Source organism: Oncorhynchus gorbuscha, unplaced genomic scaffold (genome assembly GCF_021184085.1).
Source record: "Oncorhynchus gorbuscha isolate QuinsamMale2020 ecotype Even-year unplaced genomic scaffold, OgorEven_v1.0 Un_scaffold_1235, whole genome shotgun sequence".
NCBI classification, from domain to species: Eukaryota; Metazoa; Chordata; class Actinopteri; order Salmoniformes; family Salmonidae; genus Oncorhynchus; species Oncorhynchus gorbuscha.
In genome coordinates, this window is record NW_025746071.1 from 143,185 (window position 1) to 169,176 (window position 25,992).

Here is a 25,992-nt window from a genome sequence, read left to right on the forward strand (position 1 = left end):
TGGGGGCAGGCTATCTGCCTGTATGGACGTGTTGAAAGGGGCAGGCTATCTGCCTGTAGGACGTGTTGAAAGGGGGGCAGGCTATCTGCCTGTATGGACGTGTTGAAAGGGGGCAGGCTATCTGCCTGTATGGACGTGTTGAAAGGGGGCAGGCTATCTGCCTGTACTGGACGTGTTGAAAGGGGGCAGGCTATCTGCCTGTACTTTGGACGTGTTGAAAGGGGGCAGGCTATCTGCCTGTAATGGACGTGTTGAAAGGGGGCAGGCTATCTGCCTGTATGGACGTGTTGAAAGGGGGCAGGCTATCTGCCTTTGGACGTGTTGAAAGGGGGCAGGCTATCTGCCTGTACAGACGTGTTGAAAGGGGGCAGGCTATCTGCCTGTATGGACGTGTTGAAATTTTGGGGCAGGGGGCGTGTTGAAAGGGGGCAGGCTATCTGCCTGTACGGACGTGTTGAAAGGGGGCAGGCTATCTGCCTGTACGGACGTACAAAAAGGGGGCAGGCTATCTGCCTGTAATGACGTGTTGAAAGGGGGCAGGCTATCTGCCTGTACTGGACGTGTTGAAAGGGGGCAGGCTATCTGCCTGTACTGACGTGTTGAAAGGGGGGCAGGCTATCTGCCTGTACTGACGTGTTGAAAGGGGGGCAGGCTATCTGCCTGTACTGACGTGTTGAAAGGGGGGCAGGCTATCTGCCGGTACGGACGTGTTGAAAGGGGGGCAGGCTATCTGCCGGTACGGACGTGTTGAAAGGGGGGCAGGCTATCTGCCGGTACAGACGTGTTGAAAGGGGGGCAGGCTATCTGCCTGTACTGACGTGTTGAAAGGGGGCAGGCTATCTGCCTGTATGGACGTGTTGAAAGGGGGGCAGGCTATCTGCCTGTACTGACGTGTTGAAAGGGGGGCAGGCTATCTGCCTGTACGGACGTGTTGAAAGGGGGGCAGGCTATCTGCCTGTACGGACGTGTTGAAAGGGGGGCAGGCTATCTGCCGGTACGGACGTGTTGAAAGGGGGGCAGGCTATCTGCCGGTACGGACGTGTTGAAAGGGGGGCAGGCTATCTGCCGGTACGGACGTGTTGAAAGGGGGCAGGCTATCTGCCTGTACGGACGTGTTGAAAGGGGGGCAGGCTATCTGCCGGTACGGACGTGTTGGAACAGTTGGAGTGAGTTGAGTAACTTTACCTCAAATCCCCAAAATCTTTTAGTTATGATTTATTTATTTGAACCAAATGTGTAACATTCCTTAGAAAATGATGGTCACGTTAACAAAAATGATTTAACTTGCTAAATAAAAATACAGCTAGGCCCAAGATACGTGTTGATTTGAAACCAGCGTCATTTCCTCTTTAGCCCTTGCCGTGGGTCCCTGCTGTTGCCCACAGATTCTGTGGGCTTGGGGTCGGTGCCAGGACCTCCGGAGCCTCGCCCAGTCTGCTGTCCTGTGCTCCCATAGGTTGGATTCCGGGAGAGCGGAGAGCATCCATTGGAAGAGTATGTGAGGGTGGGGACTGAGGGGGTGGAGCTTTGACTGAGAGAAGAACTGTTCTGGGACTCAACTTTAGACTGGAGAGAGAAGGAGAGGAGGATGAGATGAACAGAGAGAGAAGGAGAGGAGGATGAGATGAACAGAGAGAGAAGGAGAGGAGGATGAGATGAACAGAGAGAGAAGGAGAGGAGGATGAGATGAACAGAGAGAGAAGGAGAGGAGGATGAGATGAACAGAGAGAGAAGGAGAGGAGGATGAGATGAACAGAGAGAGAAGGAGAGGAGGATGAGATGAACAGATGAGATGAACAGAGAGAGAAGGAGAGGAGGATGAGATGAACAGAGAGAGAAGGAGAGGAGGATGAGAGAGAGAAGGAGAGGAGGATGAGATGAACAGAGAGAGGAGGATGAGATGAACAGAGAGAGGAGGATGAGATGAACAGAGAGAGAAGGAGAGGAGGATGAGATGAAGGAGAGGAGAGGAGGATGAGATGAACAGAGAGAGAAGTAGAGGAGGATGAGATGAACAGAAGAAATAGAGGAGGATGAGATGAACAGAGAGAGAGAGGAGGATGAGATGAACAGAGAGAGAAGTAGGAGGATGAGATGAACAGAGAGAGAAGAGAGGAGGATGAGATGAACAGAGAGAGAAGGAGAGGAGGATGAGATGAACAGAGAGAGAAGGAGAGGAGGATGAGATGAACAGAGAGAGAAGGAGAGGAGGATGAGATGAACAGAGAGAGAAGGAGAGGAGGATGAGATGAACAGAGAGAGAGAGGAGAGGAGGATGAGATGAACAGAGAGAGAAGGAAGAGGTGATGGGGGGGAGGGGAGATTTAGAAAATAACATGACAAATAAAATGTATAGATCATTCTGGTGTGTGTACTCACCGGCCTGTTGGCCTGGGCCAGTACCTCTGGGTTTGGTTCACTAAAGTTTGGCACCTCAGAGAAGACCATGCAAAAACTACAATACAACACAGATCAGTACCTTAACTAAATCTACAACACATTAACATCCAAGTCAACAGTTTGTGTGTCTTACTCTCCTATCTTCTGCAGGTCTCCTCCTCTGCCTGTGTAGAGTGTCAGACAGCCCTTCCACAGGGATGCATAGCTGACGAGAGAGAGAAACAGACAGACGACAGAGAGAGAGAGACACTGAGCTGCACTTCCTAACCTCCTTTTCAAACGTATGACCATATTAGAGACACATATTTCCCTCAGATTACACAGACCCACAAAGAACTCGAAAACAAATCCAACTTTGATAAAGTCCCATAACTATTGGGTGAAATACCACAGTGTGCAATTACAACAGCAATTACAACAGCAATTACAACAGCAAGATTCCTGTTGCCACAAGAAAAGGGCAAGCAGTGAAGAACAAACACCAATGTAAATACAACCCATATTTATGTTTATTTATGTTCCATTTTTTACTTTAACTATTTGCACATCATTACAACACTGTATATTGACATAATGACATAATTGTCAGAGAGAGAGACAGAACTAGATAGATAGATAGATAGATAGATAGATAGATAGATAGATAGATAGATAGATAGATAGATAGATAGATAGATAGATAGATAGATAGATAGATAGATAGATAGATAGATAGATAGATACCCTCGTGAGAGGCGGAGGATGTCTCCTGGCTGGATGAGTCCACCCACATCGTCCCACACAGACAGGGTGATGCACCCACTTTTATCAGCCACCTGACAGGAGAGGGAGGTGGAAGAGAGCAATTATCCCACTTTACGGGAGACAGGTAGAAGGTTTGCATGAAAGGAGAGAGCAGAAAAAGGCAGGATGAGAATGAATAAAGATGGGGGGGGGTAATGAGGAAATGATCCCCACCTTGCAGGAGCGAACCTCATGCCCATCCTTTGTTTTAGTTACCCTTCCTTCAGGTGGAGGGAAGGAGAGAATGAACAACGTCTGCATTCATTCATTCATTCATCACCAAATGAAACACTGAATTTTTTAAATAAAACAAACATTTTACTCATTCACCACTCACCCATTTCCAACACAATAAAGATTAAATTTAAATTCTTCAATCCCAACCTTACGTCTTTTATCAAGAATTGAGCATCGTTTGGCACAATGGCGAACATATTTCATTAAAGTCACTGAAGCGAGAAAGAGAGACAAGTAGTGATGGTGGAAATCGTTCAAATCAGGTTCAAATGAATTTACAGCTGTCAAAATTAGGGAGATGAGAACAACACATGGTTATCAAGGGGGCGTGTTACGTTCAGAGCTCATTCCCTCATAATAAAGCATAAATTCTCCATATAGCTTTTTCGAAATCCAACTAAACCTATATAAGCAGAAACTGCTTTTGTCGATATATTTGCCGTAAGTTTTCTTTAATACAACCGCAAATACTAAAAGCGAACAATCGTCACGAACAGGATTCGAACCTGTGCGGGGAAACCCCATTGGATTTCGAGTCCAACGCCTTAACCTCTCGGCCACCGTGACTGTGCATATTACTGGCTGAAACAATGGTATAGAAACCTCTTTGCGATATTGGGATATTTGGTTAGGTATTTTACTGAGAAGCTAGTTACATCAGATAAGTGGTATTGTAAGAGAGCGCTGGTTTCATACTGCATCCTTGCTTTTCTTTGTAGCAATGTATTGTAAATAAACTGAAGGTAAGACCTGTTCTCTTTTCCCGTCCTGCACTGTAGTTTGCCAAATTGCCACAAGGTGGCGCCTATACGCTGCCGACGAGATGGTGAGGTCAGGGCCACACAGAAATGCACAAAAACAACCAAATCATAGAACATATCAGGGTTCTATAGCTATCTATGTTCAAAAGGTTTATAATGTAATGTTTACAATGTATTGTAAAATATGACAAACATGTAAATAAATGAAGAACAACAAAAGCAATGAAAAGTTAGTCCTTCTCAAAACAGCTAAATATGTAATTCATCTGGTCTGTAGGCCTACAAGGTTGGAACATTTTAACTACGGAAAACAAACAATTTTACAGACACAGCTTTCATAAATACATTATTTTATTTAAATTACAACAATTATGTAATCCTACAAACAACTGTATTCAATTTGCACATAATACTAAGTAAATATTTAAGGGCACAAATCTATTACAAATATTGAGAGTTCGAGCAACCTGATATTTCCTTAGTCTCAAAATAATTCTAACACAAAAAAGGAAGGAATGTAAATTCCTTCATATTCATTAGACCTTTTAGAATATAGTGCCTGGTTATATAGTGCCTGGTTATATACATATCACAGGAGGCTTCTGATGGGAGGAATGCTAATATTAATGGCTGGAATGGAGTGAATAGAATGTTATCAAACAGGTAACCATGGAAATTCCATGTATTCCGTTCCAGCCATCACTATGAGCCAGCCCTCCCAAATGAAGTTGCAACCGGCCACCTGTGATATGTACTGTATATAAGACCTGTGATATGTACTGTATATAAGACCAGTGATATGTACTGTATATAAGACCTGTGATATGTACTGTATATAAGACCAGTGATATGTACTGTATATAAGACCTGTGATATGTACTGTATATAAGACCTGTGATATGTACTGTATATAAGACCTGTGATATGTACTGTATGTAAGACCTGTGATATGTACTGTATATAAGACCTGTGATATGTACTGTATGTAAGACCTGTGATATGTACTGTATATAAGACCTGTGATATGTACTGTATATAAGACCTGTGATATGTACTGTATATAAGACCTGATATGATATATAAGACCAGTGATATGTACTGTATATAAGACCAGTGATATGTACTGTATATAAGACCTGTGATATGTACTGTATATAAGACCTGTGATATGTACTGTATATAAGACCTGTGATATGTACTGTATATAAGACCTGTGATATGTACTGTATATAAGACCAGTGATATGTACTGTATGTAAGACCAGTGATATGTACTGTATATAAGACCTGTGATATGTACTGTATATAAGACCTGTGATATGTACTGTATATAAGACCAGTGATATGTACTGTATATAAGACCTGTGATATGTACTGTATATAAGACCAGTGATATGTACTGTATATAAGACCTGTGATATGTACTGTATATAAGACCAGTGATATGTACTGTATATAAGACCAGTGATATGTACTGTATATAAGACCAGTGATATGTACTGTATATAAGACCAGTGATATGTACTGTATATAAGACCAGTGATATGTACTGTATATAAGACCAGTGATATGTACTGTATATAAGACCAGTGATATGTACTGTATATAAGACCAGTGATATGTACTGTATATAAGACCAGTGATATGTACTGTATATAAGACCTGTGATATGTACTGTATATAAGACCAGTGATATGTACTGTATATAAGACCAGTGATATGTACTGTATATAAGACCTGTGATATGTACTGTATATAAGACCTGTGATATGTACTGTATATAAGACCAGTGATATGTACTGTATATAAGACCAGTGATATGTACTGTATATAAGACCTGTGATATGTACTGTATATAAGACCAGTGATATGTACTGTATATAAGACCTGTGATATGTACTGTATATAAGACCAGTGATATGTACTGTATATAAGACCTGTGATATGTACTGTATATAAGACCAGTGATATGTACTGTATATAAGACCAGTGATATGTACTGTATATAAGACCAGTGATATGTACTGTATATAAGACCAGTGATATGTACTGTATATAAGACCAGTGATATGTACTGTATATAAGACCAGTGTATATAAGACCAGTGATATGTACTGTATATAAGACCAGTGATATGTACTGTATATAAGACCAGTGATATGTACTGTATATAAGACCAGTGATAGTGATATGTACTGTATATAAGACCAGTGATATGTACTGTATATAAGACCAGTGATATGTACTGTATATAAGACCAGTGATATGTACTGTATATAAGACCAGTGATATGTACTGTATATAAGACCAGTGATATGTACTGTATATAAGACCAGTGATATGTACTGTATATAAGACCAGTGATATGTACTGTATATAAGACCAGTGATATGTACTGTATATAAGACCAGTGATATGTACTGTATATAAGACCAGTGATATGTACTGTATATAAGACCAGTGATATGTACTGTATATAAGACCTGTGATATGTACTGTATATAAGACCAGTGATATGTACTGTATATAAGACCAGTGATATGTACTGTATATAAGACCAGTGATATGTACTGTATATAAGACCAGTGATATGTACTGTATATAAGACCAGTGATATGTACTGTATATAAGACCTGTGATATGTACTGTATATAAGACCAGTGATATGTACTGTATATAAGACCAGTGATATGTACTGTATATAAGACCTGTGATATGTACTGTATATAAGACCAGTGATATGTACTGTATATAAGACCTGTGATATGTACTGTATATAAGACCAGTGATATGTACTGTATATAAGACCAGTGATATGTACTGTATATAAGACCAGTGATATGTACTGTATATAAGACCAGTGATATGTACTGTATATAAGACCTGTGATATGTACTGTATATAAGACCATGTGACAATGATATGTACTGTATATAAGACCAGTGATATGTACTGTATATAAGACCTGTGATATGTACTGTATATAAGACCTGTGATATGTACTGTATATAAGACCAGTGATATGTACTGTATATAAGACCTGTGATATGTACTGTATATAAGACCTGTGATATGTACTGACCAAAGTGATATATACTGTATATAAGACCAGTGATATGTACTGTATATAAGACCAGTGATATGTACTGTATATAAGACCAGTGATATGTACTGTATATAAGACCAGTGATATGTACTGTATATAAGACCAGTGATATGTACTGTATATAAGACCAGTGATATGTACTGTATGTAAGACCAGTGATATGTACTGTATATAAGACCAGTGATATGTACTGTATATAAGACCAGTGATATGTACTGTATATAAGACCAGTGATATGTACTGTATATAAGACCAGTGATATGTACTGTATATAAGACCTGTGATATGTACTGTATATAAGACCAGTGATAGTGACTGTTGAGGGTTGACTTTACAGACTTTGCATAAAAATGGATGAAGCCATGAAGAAATTAAATGTGTGTGTGTGTGTGTGTGTGTGTGTGTGTGTGTGTGTGTGTGTGTGTGTGTGTGTGTGTGTGTGTGTGTGTGTGTGTGTGTGTGTGTGTGTGTGTGTGTGTGTGTGTGTGTGTGTGTGTGTGTGTGTTATATGATGGGGATCTGGGCCTTCTCGTCCTGTTGCTTCTTTACTTCCTGTTGGTACCTAGAAACACAGAGGGACAGGGTTGACCTCCGACCTTAACAAACCAAAACAAAGGTTCAAACAGACTAATCATAGGTCTCAGAGAGCAAAGACAAGTTGGCAGGCATGCTATCCTTTACATTCAGGAAGAGACCCTGACAGATGAATTTAGCCCTCTGTTTTTTAAAGTGTAAACAAATGTAAGATAATGACCATGGTTATAGAGTAACATTGTTTTATATGAACTTAAGTAATCTTGCAATATACAACTTTCAGGACCAGTTTGCCAACAAAAAATGTGTCTGAAAAAAGTTCCAAACTGGTATTGACACCATGTCCAAGGACAATAAATGAATCTGTTTTTGACCAAACTGGTATTGACACCATGTCCAAGGACAATAAATGAATCTGTTTTTGACCAAACTGGTATTGACACCATGTCCAAGGACAATAAATTAATCTGTTTTTGACCAAACTGGTATTGACACCATGTCCAAGGACAATAAATTAATCTGTTTTTGACCAAACTGACAATAAATTAATCTGTTTTTGACCAAACTGGTATTGACACCATGTCAAGGACAATAAATGAATCTGTTTTTGACAAACTGGTATTACATGTCCAAGGACAATAAATTAATCTGTTTTTGACCAAACTGGTATTGGTATTGACACCATGTCCAAGGACAATGTACAAATCTGTTTTTGACCATGTCCAAGGACAATCATAAATTAATCTGTTTTTGACCAAACTGGTATTGACACCATGTAAGGACAATAAATTAATCTGTTTTTGACCAAACTGGTATTGACACCATGTCCAAGGACAATAAATTAATCTGTTTTTGACCAAACTGGTATTGACACCATGTCCAAGGACAATAAATTAATCTGTTTTTGACCAAACTGGTATTGACACCATGTCCAAGGACAATAAATTAATCTGTTTTTGACCAAACTGGTATTGACACCAAGGACAATAAATTAATCTGTTTTTGACCAAACTGGTATTGACACCATGTCCAAGGACAAACTGGTATTGACACCATGTCCAAGGACAATAAATGAATCTGTTTTTGACCAAACTGGTATTGACACCATGTCCAAGGACAATGTACTGTCATAAATTAATCTGTTTTTGACCAAACTGGTATTGACACCATGTCCAAGGACAATAAATGAATCTGTTTTTGACCAAACTGGTATTGATATGTCCAAGGACCATCTGTTTTTGACCAAACTGGTATTGACAATGTACAATACATTAATCTGTTTTTGACCAAACTGGTATTGACACCATGTCAAGGACAATAAATTAATCTGTTTTTGACCAAACTGGTATTGACACCATGTCCAAAGGACACCATGTCCAAGGACAAAATTAATCTGTTTTTGTACTCAAAGGACAATAAATGAATCTGTTTTTGACCAAACTGGTATTGACACCATGTCCAAGGACAATACATTAATCTGTTTTTGACCAAACTGGTATTGACACCATGTCCAAGGACAATGTACTGTCATAAATTAATCTGTTTTTGACCAAACTGGTATCGACACCATGTCCAAGGACAATGTACAAAGGACAATAAATTAATCTGTTTTTGACCAAACACACTTTGCCCTGCAAAGCAGTACTGTATAATTATTAACAATGTTATTGTCGGACAATGGCATTGATTGACATACACCCCATCAGAATTGTGTTTTTATTTCCCTTTTCTTCTCCTTATAGGGTTTGATTGAATAGGGGCCCACTGCCATGCATGTCAGTTTGCATAGCTCTGTGTGTAACTATGGAGTCTGTCCCACTCACATCCAGATTCTAACAAGTTGATTGGCTCCTGCCAATCCAAGAAAACCATTGACAAAAAAGAGACCCCAGTTCTTCGGAATAATGACAAGAGAATATCGGGACCAAATAACACCTGCAAAATAGAGGGGTGACAAGACAGGTAAAGTTGGAGCATCTGAATGTTTTTCAGCTTCAGGAATTTGTTCCTGTTGTATAGTGGGTGTAAATGTCAAACATTGTCTTTTCCACAATGTCCATTACCTGTAGTCATGAGTACTCCAGACTGAGAGGGACTCAGTTTATCAGCTGGCCTTGTCATATCAGCCATGCCAGCCATAACCAGACCCTGTAGAGAGAGGGGGGGGAAGAGAGAGAGAGAGACACAGTTTATCAGCCAGCCTTGTCATATCAGCCATGCCAGCCATAACCAGACCCTGTAGAGAGAGAGAGAGAGATAGTGTGTGAGAGAGAGTGAGAGTGAGAGTGAGAGTGAGAGTGAGAGTGAGAGAGAGAGAGAGAGAGAGAGAGAGAATCACACAACCATGCATACTTTTAGCACCATTATAAGATGTCCAGCACATGGGACACTTGTTGAGGATATCAACTCTTACCCATTTACACACTGGTGCCCAGAAGAAGACTGTCTTTGGACCTACAAAGGGAAGCATATCAGTGTTTATTTAGAAAGGTTAGAAATGAAAGTTGAGTACAATTACACAAGATTACAATGATTCATGTGAGAGTTAGTTTTGTGTAAACAGTTGGTTGATACCGCAACAAAGAGATCACACTGGGCCCACACTGGTTGAATCAACATTGTTCCCACGTCATTTCAATGAATTTAAGTTGAACCAATGTGGAATAGACGTTGAATTGACGTCTAAGTGGGATATGCCAAAGCAGTTAGGCATGAAAAAGTTCCATAAATAGATCACTGTTGTGCAGCATTAAACTGTGAAATACTTTGATTTGTCGGTTGAGGAGTGAAATATAAAGATGAAATAGAGAGATAAAGGGGAACTGAAAGTGACTGGAATCAGTATCTTCCTATGGTTTTAACAACTGTTATTGTCCTGCTCTCTTCTGGCCAATTGAAAACTTGCCAAGGGCTATAATTTATTGAAGAGTGCTAAACATGGTGGTTGAACATCACTAAAAGCTTCACACATATTGTCCATTCATAGTCTTCCCTTCTCTTGTCTATTTGATAGCTAGACTGGTTGTTTTATCAACTATAATAACTTGGTTTAACTTCATTGCTTTGCTTTTAATCTTTGTTATGATTTTAATCTCATCTCTGTATCATTATGCTCCCAAACTATTTTGATATTAATTAACAATATCCCATGAACCAGGAATTGAGAACCACTGATTGGAACAACCTTCTGTCTACCCCCTTCAAGCCACATTAACACACTGTTATAGTTCAGCCCTAACTCCCCAGGGCTGAGAGAAGAGCCCTGTGTACTCCCTCATCAGCATTCAGATTAGCAGCATCAACACACTGTTATAGTTCAGCCCTAACTCCCCAGGGCTGAGAGAAGAGCCCTGTGTACTCCTTCATCAGCATTCAGATTAGCAGCATCAACACACTGTTATAGTTCAGCCCTAACTCCCCAGGGCTGAGAGAAGAGCCCTGTGTACTCCTTCATCAGCATTCAGATTAGCAGCATCAACACACTGTTATAGTTCAGCCCTAACTCCCCAGGGGAGAGAAGAGCCCTGTGTACTCCCTCATCAGCATTCAGATTAGAGCATCAACACACTGTTATAGTTCAGCCCTAACTCCCCAGGGCTCATCAGCATTCAGATTAGCAGCATTCAGATTAGCAGCATCAACACACTGTTATAGTTCAGCCCTAACTCCCCAGGGCTGAGAGAAGAGCCCTGTGTACTCCCTCATCAGCATTCAGCAGCATCAACACACTGTTATAGTTCAGCCCTAACTCCCCAGGGCTGAGAGAAGAGCCCTGTGTACTCCCTCATCAGCATTCAGATTAGCAGCATCAACACACTGTTATAGTTCAGCCCTAACTCCCCAGGGCTGAGAGAAGAGCCCTGTGTACTCCCTCATCAGCATTCAGATTAGCAGCATCAACACACTGTTATAGTTCAGCCCTAACTCCCCGGGGCTGAGAGAAGAGCCCTGTGTACTCCTTCATCAGCATTCAGATTAGCAACATCAACACTGTTTGTCCTTATTCACCTCTAAGTTCAATTCAGCTACAGACTGACGTAGTTGCTACACCAACACTGCTGTAATAAAACTATGTTTGCTCCATTTAAGATAACCTCAAGGTCAAGGTTGCACATGGTTTGCTAGTCTAAGACTGACTAGCACTGACCAAGGGTCCCCCATCCAAAGTCCATGCACTGCTACTGTAGGTTTCAACTCAGGTTTCAACTCAATCTAAGTTTAGAGCACTCATTCATATGCTAAAGAGCACTAGTTCATATGACCGTTTATCTATTTCTGTTGATACAAATGTTTCATGCTCTTGTTTGTCAGTAAATGATAGCAGTCACTTTCTCCTTTCTGAAAATGTCTTTAACACCCCTCCCCGCAAAAGTCAATTGCTGTGCCAAATGGTAGATTTGATCCAGAATTAATGGAAGAATTGTTATCCAGAATTATCCATAGGTATACAATGGGTGGCTCTAATCCTGAACGCTGATTGTTTAACCCCGCATTGTTAGCTAAGGTTAGCTAGCTGGCAAGCTACTTCCAGACATAAATGAGAGAACACCTCACTCTGACCATTTTACTTGCCCTAGCAGAGTTGGTTAGGCTGTTTTCATGTTATCTAGAGTGTTGGTGACTGTAACTGGGATGCTGGCAACAATTTAATTACGCTTTTTTGCCGAGGTTTACTGACACCGGCCATATTCAAAGGATGTTGAGCCTTCGTAAATGCATCAGTTATTCTGCTCACTGACACACTCAGTGCTCTGATATCCGAGTATGTAGCCAGAGCGAATTTACGAACGCAGCCTAAATCTATGAATGTTAAAATGCCCATTTATTCTGTTCCATTTGATTGATCAATCAGCTGTCTCATCAGCCCAGGCAGGGAATTTATAAACTTGATCTCTACTGTAAAAATCATCAAGACATTTTCTCACATTTCTTTTCGACTTAACATTTCGTTACAGCTGAGATGTGTGTACACCTTGTTGTCTATCTCTCCGATCTCCAGGTGTCCCTTAGTAATGAACGTGTAGGGAGTCGGGACAGACAGGCATGCAGCGTTTCTCTGCCAATCGAAATCACGACTGGGTCGCGTCCATTGATACAGAACTAAAAGACTGAACGACTGGGTCGCGTTTCTGGCAACCGAACCGATAGAACCAACGACCAGCCGGCTTGGGTAGTAACCCTAGATTTGTGTTGAGACTACATCTAGTGGAAGGATGCAATAGTATGAATAAATTAATGAAAATAACGTTTTTAATGAAAATGTGTCAATCTTTATTTGAATATGTTAGTAATCCCTTGAAGCCGGTGTTTGGAGTATGTATTGGCACGTTTGCCGGCTCTCGACGTCTTATGTTTTTATTAATTTATTCATAATATTTCATCCTTCGACAAGATATAGTCCCGACACAAATCTGGCCGGCAGCTCGTCCGTTCTATCGGTTCGGTTGCCAGAGACGCGACCCAGTCAATTCAGTCTTTTTGTTCTGTATCTATGGACGCGACCAGTCGTTCGTTGTAAATGTTCGTAAATTCAATCTGGAGTGCCAGAGAGCGCTTACTGTGCGCTCTGGCGGTTCGTAAATTCAGAGCTTTGTCAGATTGCCCGTTTGTAAACTCTGAGCGTTTCGCTCTGGGAGCGTTCAGAGCGCACTGGACTCTGGCCGAGGAGTGGGGTTGATCCTAGTGTTCTGACCCCACAACCACTGTCAAGCACCCAAGATAACTAGCTAACGTTGGCTAACTTGCTAGCTACTTCCAGACACAAATGAGAGAACACCTCATACTCGCCCTAGCAGAACTGGTTAGGCTGTTTTCATAAGTAGGCACAGACAGCAGGCGTCATTTACATTATACATATTGAAAATATTGACAATGTGTATCAGAGTATACAGTATAGTGTCTGTACTGTAAGATGGTGAGAACAGTGGAAGTGATGCAGATCTGTCATGTTGAGGTGAGCCTGATAATAATGATGTCCTTACCTGCTGGATGGTTGTAGAAAGGTCTCAGTTTAGCAGGTAGTTTGAGCTCGATCTTGTTAAGAATCCTGTGGTATGAAGCTCTAACTCCCACTAAAGCCATGTCAGGAGACTGGAGTTTTATTTCCTACTTTTGTTGAACTTGGTACCGACAGTTCAAAATGAATAAATAGTATGTGCTGTATTGTGGCTCTAGTACACCCTGTCATTGATTGTCTATACTAAATAGAATACAGAATAGCCTTTATGAACCATTGGCAGAAAGCAGGCCCATCTACCCGTAGTGCCTAATCTATTATGTAGGAGTGTCACGTGAGGGCGGTACCGAAATATAAACCAAGCCCCAAACCTACTGCCATTGGTAGAGAGAGTTAGCCCACACTGTGAGCCCACCCCATTTTGCAATTCCTAGAAAACAGGACCACGTTTTAGTTGCCAACTGTTGTCTACATGTCAGAGAGGCATGTTTGTTCAATATTACATATTTCTATCTGAACGTTCCAAAACGTTGTGTCGTACTGAATGCACCCCACATGTGATGTGGACTGTACATGGCAAAGACACAATGTAAACAATAAACTGAAGAAGCCACGTTTATCTTTTAACTTAGCTTATGATCAAGTTGGCCATTAATAACCTCATGCACATGAGAAGGGTTTCTTCAAGTCAGGAACAGTTTTATCCAAAATGTAGAATTTATTTTCAATAAATATATACATACCACAAGGTCCTAAAATCAGACAAAGAGGTAAAAGACTAAAACAAAGTTTTACCGTTGAAAAATACAACATTAACCATCATCAGTCTCAAACATTCACCATCTTTAAAGTGTGGTGTGAATTTGTAAATGTGTATGTTTCTTTGCCTAATCTTACCTTTTACTAATCTTTTACCATCGTCCTCACACAGACGTGCTGTCATCCTCACATCATCACCTCATAATTATTCATTAACAGCATGAATTGTGTTTTGCAGAGGGAAGGGTGTTATTGAGTTGGACGATTCTGTGGTCGTTGAAGTCCTCAAAGATGAAATTGCATTTAATCAAGTTAATCAGATCCACTAGTTAGTTAGTGTCGCTAGATCTAAATAATCCAACAATGGCTTTATTTTTAGTTCAGCAGCCTCTGCTTCTTGTTGCTTCTTTACTTCCTGTTGGTACCTAGAAACACAGAGGGACAGGGTTGACCTCCGACCTTAACAAACCAAAACAAAGGTTCAAACAGACTAAACATAGGTCTCAGAGAGCAAAGACAAGTTGGCAGGCATGCTATCCTCTACATTCAGGAAGAGACCCTGGCGGACTTTATAAAAGTATCTGTATCTCTGATTTTAACCTGTAACCAAATGAAAGACAAGTAGTTATAGAGTAACAGATTGTATGATATGGACTGTAGTCTAGTGATCACACAGAAACAAATACAACTTTTAGGGCCGGTTAGCTAATTCTGACAAATGTGCTTTCCAAAGCAGTAGACACCACAGACTTATTCAGTGTTGTATCCATAGAGGCAGAACAGGATCTACATTTATCTCTGTGGTTATATCACTCAGTTGACAGGAAAAACACAAGGGCAGAAGGCTTGGCATATAATGTGCCTGGTTTAAACCACAACAAAGAAGGCAAAGCCCAAGGACATTGTCACTAGCTGTCATAAATGTGTGACCAAGCACACTTTGCCCTTCGGAGCGGTACTGTGTATTTAACAAGCCTGTTGTCAGACAATGACTGACATACGGTACATTGACAAATTATTATGATTTCCCCCCCTAATATGGTTTGATTGAATAGGGCACAAGTTGGTGTGTAGCTCTGTATCTAACTGTCTGTTCCACTCACATCCAGATTCTAAAGAGTTGGGTGGCTCCTGACGCACCAAGAAAACAGTTGCAACAAAACAGAAACCAATTCTTGGGAATGATGACCAGGGACCATCTGGACCAAATAACACCTGTAAAATAGTGGAGACAGGTAAAGGGACAGGTAAAGGGACAGGTAAACGACAGGTAAAGGGACAGGTAAACGACAGGTAAAGGGACAGGTAAAGTTCGAGCATCTGAATGTTGTTTCTGCTTCAGAAATGTGTTACTGTTGCATAATGCGTATAAAATCCAATATTTGCTTTTCCTACTTTTTTCATAATTTTGAGGGCTAAGAGTATGTCAGTGTTGTATGTGGGGGTACCGGCTAGCAGACATCTGACCAGGATCAGGGATAATCAGTGTTTTATGTAGGGGTACCGGCTAGGAGACATCTGACCAGGATCAGGGCTAGTCAGTGTTGTATGTGGGGGTACCGGCTAGGAGACATCTGACCAGGATCAGGGCTAGTCAGTGTTGTATGTGGGGGTACCGGCTAGGAGACATCTGACCAGGATCAGGGCTAGTCAGTGTTGTATGTGAGGGTACCGGCTAGGAGACATCTGACCAGGATCAGGGCTAGTCAGTGTTGTATGTGGGGGTACCGGCTAGGAGACATCTGACCAGGATCAGGGCTAGTCAGTGTTGTATGTGGGGGTACCGGCTAGGAGACATCTGACCAGGATCAGGGCTAGTCAGTGTTGTATGTGAGGGTACCGGCTAGGAGACATCTGACCAGGATCAGGGCTAGTCAGTGTTGTATGTGGGGGTACCGGCTAGGAGACATCTGACCAGGATCAGGGCTAGTCAGTGTTGTATGTGGGGGTACCGGCTAGGAGACATCTGACCAGGATCAGGGATAATCAGTGTTTTATGTGGGGGGCTAGGAGACATCTGACCAGGATCAGGGCTAGTCAGTGTTGTACATCTGAGACATCTGACCAGGATCAGGGATAATCAGTGTTTTATGTAGGGGTACCGGCTAGGAGACATCTGACCAGGATCAGGGATAATCTGTGTTTTATGTAGGGGTACCGGCTAGGAGACATCTGACCAGGATCAGGGATAATCAGTGTTTTATGTGGGGGTACCGGCTAGGAGACATCTGACCAGGATCAGGGCTAGTCAGTGTTGTATGTGGGGGTACCGGCTAGGAGACATCTGACCAGGATCAGGGCTAGTCAGTGTTGTATGTGGGGGTACCGGCTAGGAGACATCTGACCAGGATCAGGGCTAATCAGTGGAGACATCTGACCAGGATCAGGGCTAGTCAGTGTTGTATGTGGGGGTACCGGCTAGGAGACATCTGACCAGGATCAGGGCTAGTCAGTGTTGTATGTGGGGGTCCGGCTAGGAGACATCTGACCAGGATCAGGGCTAGTCAGTGATGTATGTGGGGGTACCGGCTAGGAGACATCTGACCAGGATCAGGGATAATCAGTGTTTATGTAGGGGTACCGGCTAGGAGACATCTGACCAGGATCAGTGGAAACCGGCTAGGAGACATCTGTCAGGTCAGGGATAATCAGTGTTTTATGTGGGGGTACTTTGCTAGGAGACATCTGACCAGGATCAGGGCTAGTCAGTGTTGTATGTGGGGGTACCGGCTAGGAGACATCTGACCAGGATCAGGGCTAGTCAGTGTTGTATGTGGGGGTACCGGCTAGGAGACATCTGACCAGGATCAGGGCTAGTCAGTGTTGTATGTGGGGGTACCGGCTAGGAGACATCTGACCAGGATCAGGGCTAGTCAGTGTTGTATGTGGGGGTATGGCTAGGAGACATCTGACCAGGATCAGGGCTAGTCAGTGTTGTATGTGGGGGTACCGGCTAGGAGACATCTGACCAGGATCAGGGCTAGTCAGTGTTGTATGTGGGGGTACCGGCTAGGAGACATCTGACCAGGATCAGGGCTAGTCAGTGTTGTATGTGGGGGTACCGGCCAGGAGACATCTGACCAGGATCAGGGCTAGTCAGTGTTGTATGTGAGGGTACCGGCTAGGAGACATCTGACCAGGATCAGGGCTAGTCAGTGTTGTATGTGGGGGTACCGGCTAGAGACATCTGACCAGGATCAGGGATAATCAGTGTTTTATGTAGGGGTACCGGCTAGGAGACATCTGACCAGGATCAGGGATAATCAGTGTTTTATGTGGGGGTACCGGCTAGGAGACATCTGACCAGGATCAGGGCTAGTCAGTGTTGTATGTGGGGGTACCGGCTAGGAGACATCTGACCAGGATCAGGGCTAGTCAGTGTTGTATGTGGGGGTACCGGCTAGGAGACATCTGACCAGGATCAGGGATAATCAGTGTTTTATGTAGGGGTACCGGCTAGGAGACATCTGACCAGGATCAGGGATAAGGGGGTACCGGCTAGGAGACATCTGACCAGGATCAGGGCTAGTCAGTGTTGTATGTGGGGGTACCGGCTAGGAGACATCTGACCAGGATCAGGGCTAGTCAGTGTTGTATGTGGGGGTACCGGCTAGGAGACATCTGACCAGGATCAGGGCTAATCAGTGTTGTATGTGGGGGTACCGGCTAGGAGACATCTGACCAGGATCAGGGCTAGTCAGTGTTGTATGTGGGGGTACCGGCTAGGAGACATCTGACCAGGATCAGGGCTAGTCAGTGTTGTATGTGGGGGTACCAGGGCTAGTCAGTGTTGTATGGGGGGCTAGGAGACATCTGACCAGGATCAGGGCTAGTCAGTGTTGTATGTGGGGGTACCGGCTAGGAGACATCTGACCAGGTTGTCAGGGACATCTGACCAGGATCAGTGTTGTATGTGGGGGTACCGGCTAGGAGACATCTGACCAGGATCAGGGCTATAATCAGTGTTGTATGTGGGGGTACCGGCTAGGAGACATCTGACCAGGATCAGGGGCTAATCAGTGTTTTATGTGGGGGTACCGGCTAGGAGACATCTGACCAGGATCAGGGGGGCTAGGAGACATCTGACCAGGATCAGGGATAATCAGTGTTTTATGTGGGGGTACCGGCAGGAGACATCTGACCAGGATCAGGGCTAGTCAGTGTTGTATGTGGGGGTACCGGCTAGGAGACATCTGACCAGGATCAGGGCTAGTCAGTGTTGTATGTGGGGGTACCGGCTAGGAGACATCTGACCAGGATCAGGGCTAATCAGTGTTGTATGTGGGGGTACCGGCTAGAGACATCTGACCAGGATCAGGGCTAGTCAGTGTTGTATGTGGGGGTACCGGCTAGGAGACATCTGACCAGGATCAGGGCTAGTCAGTGTTGTATGTGGGGGTACCGGCTAGGAGACATCTGACCAGGATCAGGGCTAGTCAGTGTTGTATGTGGGGGTACCGGCTAGGAGACATCTGACCAGGATCAGGGATAATCAGTGTTTTATGTAGGGGTACCGGCTAGGAGACATCTGACCAGGATCAGGGATAATCGGTGTATTATGTAGGGGTACCGGCTAGGAGACATCTGACCAGGATCAGGGATAATCAGTGTTTTATGTGGGGGTACCGGCTAGGAGACATCTGACCAGGATCAGGGCTAGTCAGTGTTGTATGTGGGGGTACCGGCTAGGAGACATCTGACCAGGATCAGGGCTAGTCAGTGTTGTATGTGGGGGTACCGGCTAGGAGACATCTGACCAGGATCAGGGCTAATCAGTGTTGTATGTGGGGGTACCGGCTAGGAGACATCTGACCAGGATCAGGGCTAGTCAGTGTTGTATGTGGGGGTACCGGCTAGGAGACATCTGACCAGGATCAGGGCTAGTCAGTGTTGTATGTGGGGGTACCGGCTAGGAGACATCTGACCAGGATCAGGGCTAGTCAGTGTTGTATGTGGGGGTACCGGCTAGGAGACATCTGACCAGGATCAGGGCTAGTCAGTGTTGTATGTGGGGGTACCGGCTAGGAGACATCTGACCAGGATCAGGGCTAGTCAGTGTTGTATGTGGGGGTACCGGCTAGGAGACATCTGACCAGGATCAGGGCTAGTCAGTGTTGTATGTGGGGGTACCGGCTAGGAGACATCTGACCAGGATCAGGGCTAGTCAGTGTTGTATGTGGGGGTACCGGCTAGGAGACATCTGACCAGGATCAGGGCTAGTCAGTGTTGTATGTGGGGGTACCGGCTAGGAGACATCTGACCAGGATCAGGGCTAGTCAGTGTTGTATGTGAGGGTACCGGCTAGGAGACATCTGACCAGGATCAGGGCTAGTCAGTGTTGTATGTGGGGGTACCGGCTAGGAGACATCTGACCAGGATCAGGGCTAGTCAGTGTTGTATGTGGGGGTACCGGCTAGGAGACATCTGACCAGGATCAGGGCTAGTCAGTGTTGTATGTGGGGGTACCGGCTAGGAGACATCTGACCAGGATCAGGGCTAGTCAGTGTTGTATGTGGGGGTACCGGCTAGGAGACATCTGACCAGGATCAGGGATAATCAGTGTTTTATGTAGGGGTACCGGCTAGGAGACATCTGACCAGGATCAGGGATAATCAGTGTTTTATGTGGGGGTACCGGCTAGGAGACATCTGACCAGGATCAGGGCTAGTCAGTGTTGTATGTGGGGGTACCGGCTAGGAGACATCTGACCAGGATCAGGGCTAGTCAGTGTTGTATGTGGGGGTACCGGCTAGGAGACATCTGACCAGGATCAGGGCTAGTCAGTGTTGTATGGGGGTACCGGCTAGGAGACATCTGACCAGGATCAGGGCTAGTCAGTGTTGTATGTGGGGGTACCGGCTAGAGACATCTGAGGACATCTGACCAGGATCAGGGCTAGTCAGTGTTGTATGTGGGGGTACCGGCTAGGAGACATCTGACCAGGATCAGGGCTAGTCAGTGTTGTATGTGGGGGTACCGGCTAGGAGACATCTGACCAGGATCAGGGCTAGTCAGTGTTGTATGTGAGGGTACCGGCTAGGAGACATCTGACCAGGATCAGGGCTAGTCAGTGTTGTATGTGGGGGTACCGGCTAGGAGACATCTGACCAGGATCAGGGCTAGTCAGTGTTGTATGTGGGGGTACCGGCTAGGAGACATCTGACCAGGATCAGGGCTAGTCAGTGTTGTATGTGGGGGTACCGGCTAGGAGACATCTGACCAGGATCAGGGCTAGTCAGTGTTGTATGTGAGGGTACCGGCTAGGAGACATCTGACCAGGATCAGGGCTAGTCAGTGTTGTATGTGAGGGTACCGGCTAGGAGACATCTGACCAGGATCAGGGCTAGTCAGTGTTGTATGTGGGGGTACCGGCTAGGAGACATCTGACCAGGATCAGGGCTAGTCAGTGTTGTATGTGAGGGTACGGCTAGAGACATCTGACCAGGATCAGGGCTAGTCAGTGTTGTATGTGGGGGTACGGCTAGGAGACATCTGACCAGGATCAGGGCTAGTCAGTGTTGTATGTGGGGGTACCGGCTAGGAGACATCTGACCAGGATCAGGGCTAGTCAGTGTTGTATGTGGGGGTACCGGCTAGGAGACATCTGACCAGGATCAGGGCTAGTCAGTGTTGTATGTGAGGGTACCGGCTAGGAGACATCTGACCAGGATCAGGGCTAGTCAGTGTTGTATGTGGGGGTACCGGCTAGGAGACATCTGACCAGGATCAGGACTATCTCTGGTGAGACTTGGTGGTCGGCCAGCCCAAGTAGGTTATTGTTGGTTCAAGTGATGGTGACCAAAATAAATATTTACATAAAGGAAAATACAAAGGCATGTCCAAAAGATGCTGACCCGGTAGCTGCTGCCACCTAGGGACGGGTTTGCCCTGTGCACTACCTAACTCCATACCTTAACACAAATCAACAGCTCATGACATCACGTTGTGGAAAACGTCCGGTAGTGGTTTGTAACTAGCCGTATCCGAAGACCAAAACACGATTATCATCTCTAATTGAAAATAGTCTGAGATAGAGTAGTCTCAAACAGGCACGGGTCATCTTGTGTAATTTAAGGACAGTGCTATCACACAGGGACATACCGTTACAGTCCTTGTTAAGAGTCAGTGGGGCTTTTACAAAGCAGCAATGGAAAACCCATGATGCAGGGGCAGGTGTGAAAGTTCCATGCCATCATGTCTGAATCCTTGCCAGTAATTCTATCAGTGAACAGTTCATCTGAAGGGTCATCAAGCTACACATACTCTCGCACGCACGCATTCACACACTCGCACACACACGTGCATGTACACACTCGCACGCACGCATTCACACACTCGCACACAAACGCACAGGCACACACCCAACACACACACACAAACACACACTTCCTGTCCTCTCTGTCCTCATTGCTCCATTACCTGTAGTCATGAGTACTCCAGACTGAGAGAGACTCAGTTTATCAGCCGGTCGGGTCATATCAGCCAGACCCGCAAAAACAAGACCCTGTAGAAAGAGACAGAGAGACAGAGAGAGAGACATAGAGAAACAGAGAGAGAGAGACAGAGAGACATAGAGAAACACAGAGAGAGAGACAGAGAGAGAGACATAGAGAAACAGAGAGAGAGACAGAGAGAAACAGAGAGAGAGAGACAGAGAGAGAGAGACAGAGAGAAACAGAGAGAGAGACAGAGAGAGAGACAGAGAAACAGAGAGAGAGAGACAGAGAGAGAGACAGAGAAACAGAGAGAGAGACAGAGAGAGAGACATAGAGAAACAGAGAGAGAGACAGAGAGAGAGACATAGAGAAACAGAGAGAGAGACATAGAGAGAGAGAGACAGAGAGAAACAGAGAGAGAGAGACAGAGAGAGAGAGACAGAGAGAAACAGAGAGAGAGAGACAGAGAGAGAGACATAGAGAAACAGAGAGAGAGAGACAGAGAGAGAGACATAGAGAAACAGAGAGAGAGACAGAGAGAGAGACATAGAGAAACAGAGAGAGAGACAGAGAGAGAGACATAGAGAAACAGAGAGAGAGACATAGAGAGAGACATAGAGAAACAGAGAGAGAGAGAGAGACAGAGAGAGAGATATAGAGAAACAGAGAGAGAGAGAGAGAGACAGAGAGGTGGGTGGGGGGGTCACACAACCATGCATATGTGTACTACATCATAGGACCATTATATAACACCGTTTGGAGGGTCAAAGAGTGGAACATTAACTGTATGGAATATTAAGATTAGACAGAGGCAGAATACAGGAGCTTATAAAATGTGACTTCATTCTCTAGATGCGACCTCGATCAGTTCACATGACAGAAAGGAATATGTAGACACAGGTCAGGCATTACCAATGCATTATTATTCACTCCCATTTCCACTCTTACATGCAATTGCTTCTTATGAGTTTCTGCATGCTGCCTCTGTGCAGTCTTAATTTACCGTGTGGCTCAGTTGACAGAGCATGCCGTTGCAACGCCACGGTTGTGGGTTCGATTCCCATGAGGGACCAGTTAAAAACTGTATGCACTCAGTATAAGAGTGTCTGCTCAATGAACAAAATGTTAAACTCTCAGAAACCCTCAAAATCTCTGAACACTCTCTAGAACCCTCTAAACACTCTCAGTGCCCTCTGAACCCTCTAAAAACTCTCTGAACCCTCTAAACTGCTTCGCTGCAAATCTTTTAACACTTACCCATTTACACACTGGTGCCCAGAAGAAAACTGTCTTTGGACCTACAGACGAAACAAAATGGTTTAATTATTAAGGTTAATTATTATGAGGTTAGCAATGACAGTTGTGTTGAATACATAACATTACAGTGATTTATGTGACATTTAGTTTTGTGCAAAAAGTTGGTTGATTCCACAATAAAATGATATGCCAATTGAACCAGTAGGCCTCAGGCTTTCTGTGAAGTCACAGAAGTTGTCAAGCATTAAACTTTGCGACCTGATTCGTGGTAGTAAACGTTTTAAGATGAGGTGACATTGAAAGTGACTGGTTAAATCCCTTCCTAGATAATTCCACCTGTTGTCATTCTCGTGCCCTCAGCTTGTCTCTGTCCTCCTTCCAATGCCTGTACATCAATGCCTTGCCAATTGAAAACTTGCCAAGGGCGATAATTTATTGAAGAGTGCCAGCATGTAGTGGCATGCACGTCATTTAGTTACACACCTATTGTCCATTCATATGCTTCCCTTCTCTTGTCTATTTGACAGCTAGACTGGTTGTTTTATCAACTATACGTTTTTATTAATGTGTTGTGTTTTTACATCTCATTCTGACTTCCCTCTGCTTTAACATGGTGCCAACCTATTTTGATATTAACAACATCCCATGAACCCGGAACGGAGAACCTTCTGTGTACCACTCCTGTATAGCTCAGAGATCAGCCCTAACTCCTAGGGATGGACTGGGACCAGAAATCATCCCAAGCATTTCTAACACACAGGACCATTTTTTTCCCTTGAGGCCCCAGATATTAGCCAAATAATTATAATTTTGGCAAAACCCACAATTTTGACAGGCCCACCAGGCTAAAGATGGACCAGCCCATCTGGCATTTGCCAGAATTGCCCCATGACCAGTCCGTCTCTGTTATCTCCCCAGGGCTGGAAGAAGAGCCCTGTGTACGAGCTCATCAACGATCAGATAGTTTGCATGTGACAGACAGACTGGGCAGCATCAAGACTGTTTGTCCTCATAAACCTCAAAGTTATAATCAGCTACACGCCTCGTGTCACATTGAAACCATTCCAACTGTACTATAATAAAACTGTGTTTGCTCCATTGCCAATGACCCCGTCAGAGGTCACTCGTGACCAGGGGTCCATTCACCAACCCCAATACACTGCTACTGTAAGTTTGCTCATTCTTTTGTCCATGAAATAATGTAGTTCATAAGGGTGAGGTTAGTGACAGTCACAGTCCCACTATATTCAACATCACTCTTATTTACCAAGTAGAAGAGTAGAAAACATCCAGAGGTGATAGTGATAAATTATCACATCTCATTTTCTAAATATTGAGAAAGTGTATTCTGAAGATGGGGAGACTTTTAGACATGAACCAATAGACACCATGAGGAGACATGAATCAATAGACAACAGGGAGGAGACATGAACCAATAGACAACAGGGAGGAGACATGAACCAATAGACACCATGAGGAGACATGAACCAATAGACAACAGGGAGGAGACATGAATCAATAGACAACAGGGAGGAGACATGAACCAATAGACACCATGAGGAGACATGAACCAATAGACACCATGAGGAGACATGAACCAATAGACACCATGAGGAGACATGAACCAATAGACACCATGAGGAGACATGAACCAATAGACACCATGAGGAGACATGAACCAATAGACACCATGAGGAGACATGAATCAATAGACACCATGAGGAGACATGAATCAATAGACAACAGGGAGGAGACATGAACCAATAGACAACAGGGAGGAGACATGAACCAATAGACACCATGAGGAGACATGAATCAATAGACAACAGGGAGGAGACATGAACCAATAGACACCATGAGGAGACATGAATCAATAGACAACAGGGAGGAGACATGAACCAATAGACAACAGGGAGGAGACATGAACCAATAGACACCATGAGGAGACATGAATCAATAGACAACAGGGAGGAGACATGAACCAATAGACACCATGAGGAGACATGAACCAATAGACACCATGAGGAGACATGAATCAATAGACACCATGAGGAGACATGAACCAATAGACACCATGAGGAGAGTGATACAGAGACAGCCGGGTTAGTAGGACCTGATGCTGTAATATTGATCATGTCCTTACCTGCAGGATGGTTGTAAATGGGTCTCAGTTTACCAGGTAGTAGAAACTCTATCTGGTTAAGAATCCTGTGGTATGAAGCTCTAACTCCCACTAAAGCCATGTCTGGTGACTGTTGAAACTTGGCACCAACAGTTTAGAATCAAATAAATATGCCACCGGTACACCCTGTCGTTGGGCTACTTGAACGGATCAGACAGAATAGATTGTGTGAACCATTAGCTGACAGCAGGCATGGCTGTCCTCTATGATGCTTACTGGATGGAATCATCTATTATTGGGGAGGGGGGGTTGTACTGAACGTTAACTCCGCCCCACAACCACTGCCATTGGTAGGGAACAGTAAACCTATCCTACTTCACTTTCCAAGAATTACACACGCGATTGGAAATGGTACAATGTAAAAAATGAACTGAAGCCAGACACTGACTCTTGGACACACTTTCAAATGACATGAACCACATTATCAGCTGACACAATGGATTTAACACAGGTAGGAAGATGCGGTTTTTCTCTGATGAAACTAGAATCTATGGTTATTATTATAATATTATAATAAGGTTATTATATAAATACTGTGACACTTTGAGATTGTTTTTCAACGAAAAGCACTTTATAAATTCA

General features: G+C 43.8%; 3 protein-coding genes and 1 non-coding gene across 4 annotated transcripts; all 4 read right to left on the reverse strand.

Annotated features, from left to right (window-relative positions):
• Positions 1-835: 835 nt before the first annotated feature.
• On the reverse strand, positions 836-3,689 carry LOC124021861 (SOSS complex subunit B2-like). Its single transcript, XM_046336998.1, has 6 exons — positions 3,521-3,689; positions 3,358-3,404; positions 3,124-3,215; positions 2,534-2,605; positions 2,380-2,455; positions 836-1,566 (listed from the first exon to the last, which is right to left on the reverse strand). Exons 1-6 carry the CDS (start codon positions 3,615-3,617, stop codon positions 1,339-1,341), a joined length of 612 nt encoding a protein of 203 aa, XP_046192954.1. The 5' UTR covers positions 3,618-3,689; the 3' UTR covers positions 836-1,338.
• A 216-nt stretch (positions 3,690-3,905) lies between these two features.
• On the reverse strand, positions 3,906-3,987 carry trnas-cga. Its single transcript has one exon. It is a non-coding gene; the product is annotated as a tRNA-Ser (tRNA).
• Positions 3,988-7,692: 3,705 nt separating this feature from the next.
• On the reverse strand, positions 7,693-14,089 carry LOC124021847 (mitochondrial pyruvate carrier 2-like). The gene is made up of 5 exons (XM_046336983.1): positions 13,802-14,089; positions 10,234-10,274; positions 9,884-9,968; positions 9,644-9,755; positions 7,693-7,848 (listed from the first exon to the last, which is right to left on the reverse strand). Exons 1-5 carry the CDS (start codon positions 13,899-13,901, stop codon positions 7,791-7,793), a joined length of 396 nt encoding a protein of 131 aa, XP_046192939.1. The 5' UTR covers positions 13,902-14,089; the 3' UTR covers positions 7,693-7,790.
• A 382-nt stretch (positions 14,090-14,471) lies between these two features.
• On the reverse strand, positions 14,472-25,621 carry LOC124021849 (mitochondrial pyruvate carrier 2-like). The gene is made up of 5 exons (XM_046336985.1): positions 25,372-25,621; positions 23,229-23,269; positions 21,955-22,039; positions 15,639-15,750; positions 14,472-14,960 (listed from the first exon to the last, which is right to left on the reverse strand). The coding sequence occupies exons 1-5, from the start codon at positions 25,469-25,471 to the stop codon at positions 14,861-14,863; spliced, it is 438 nt and encodes a 145-aa protein (XP_046192941.1). The 5' UTR covers positions 25,472-25,621; the 3' UTR covers positions 14,472-14,860.
• Between the last annotated feature and the right edge of the window lie 371 nt (positions 25,622-25,992).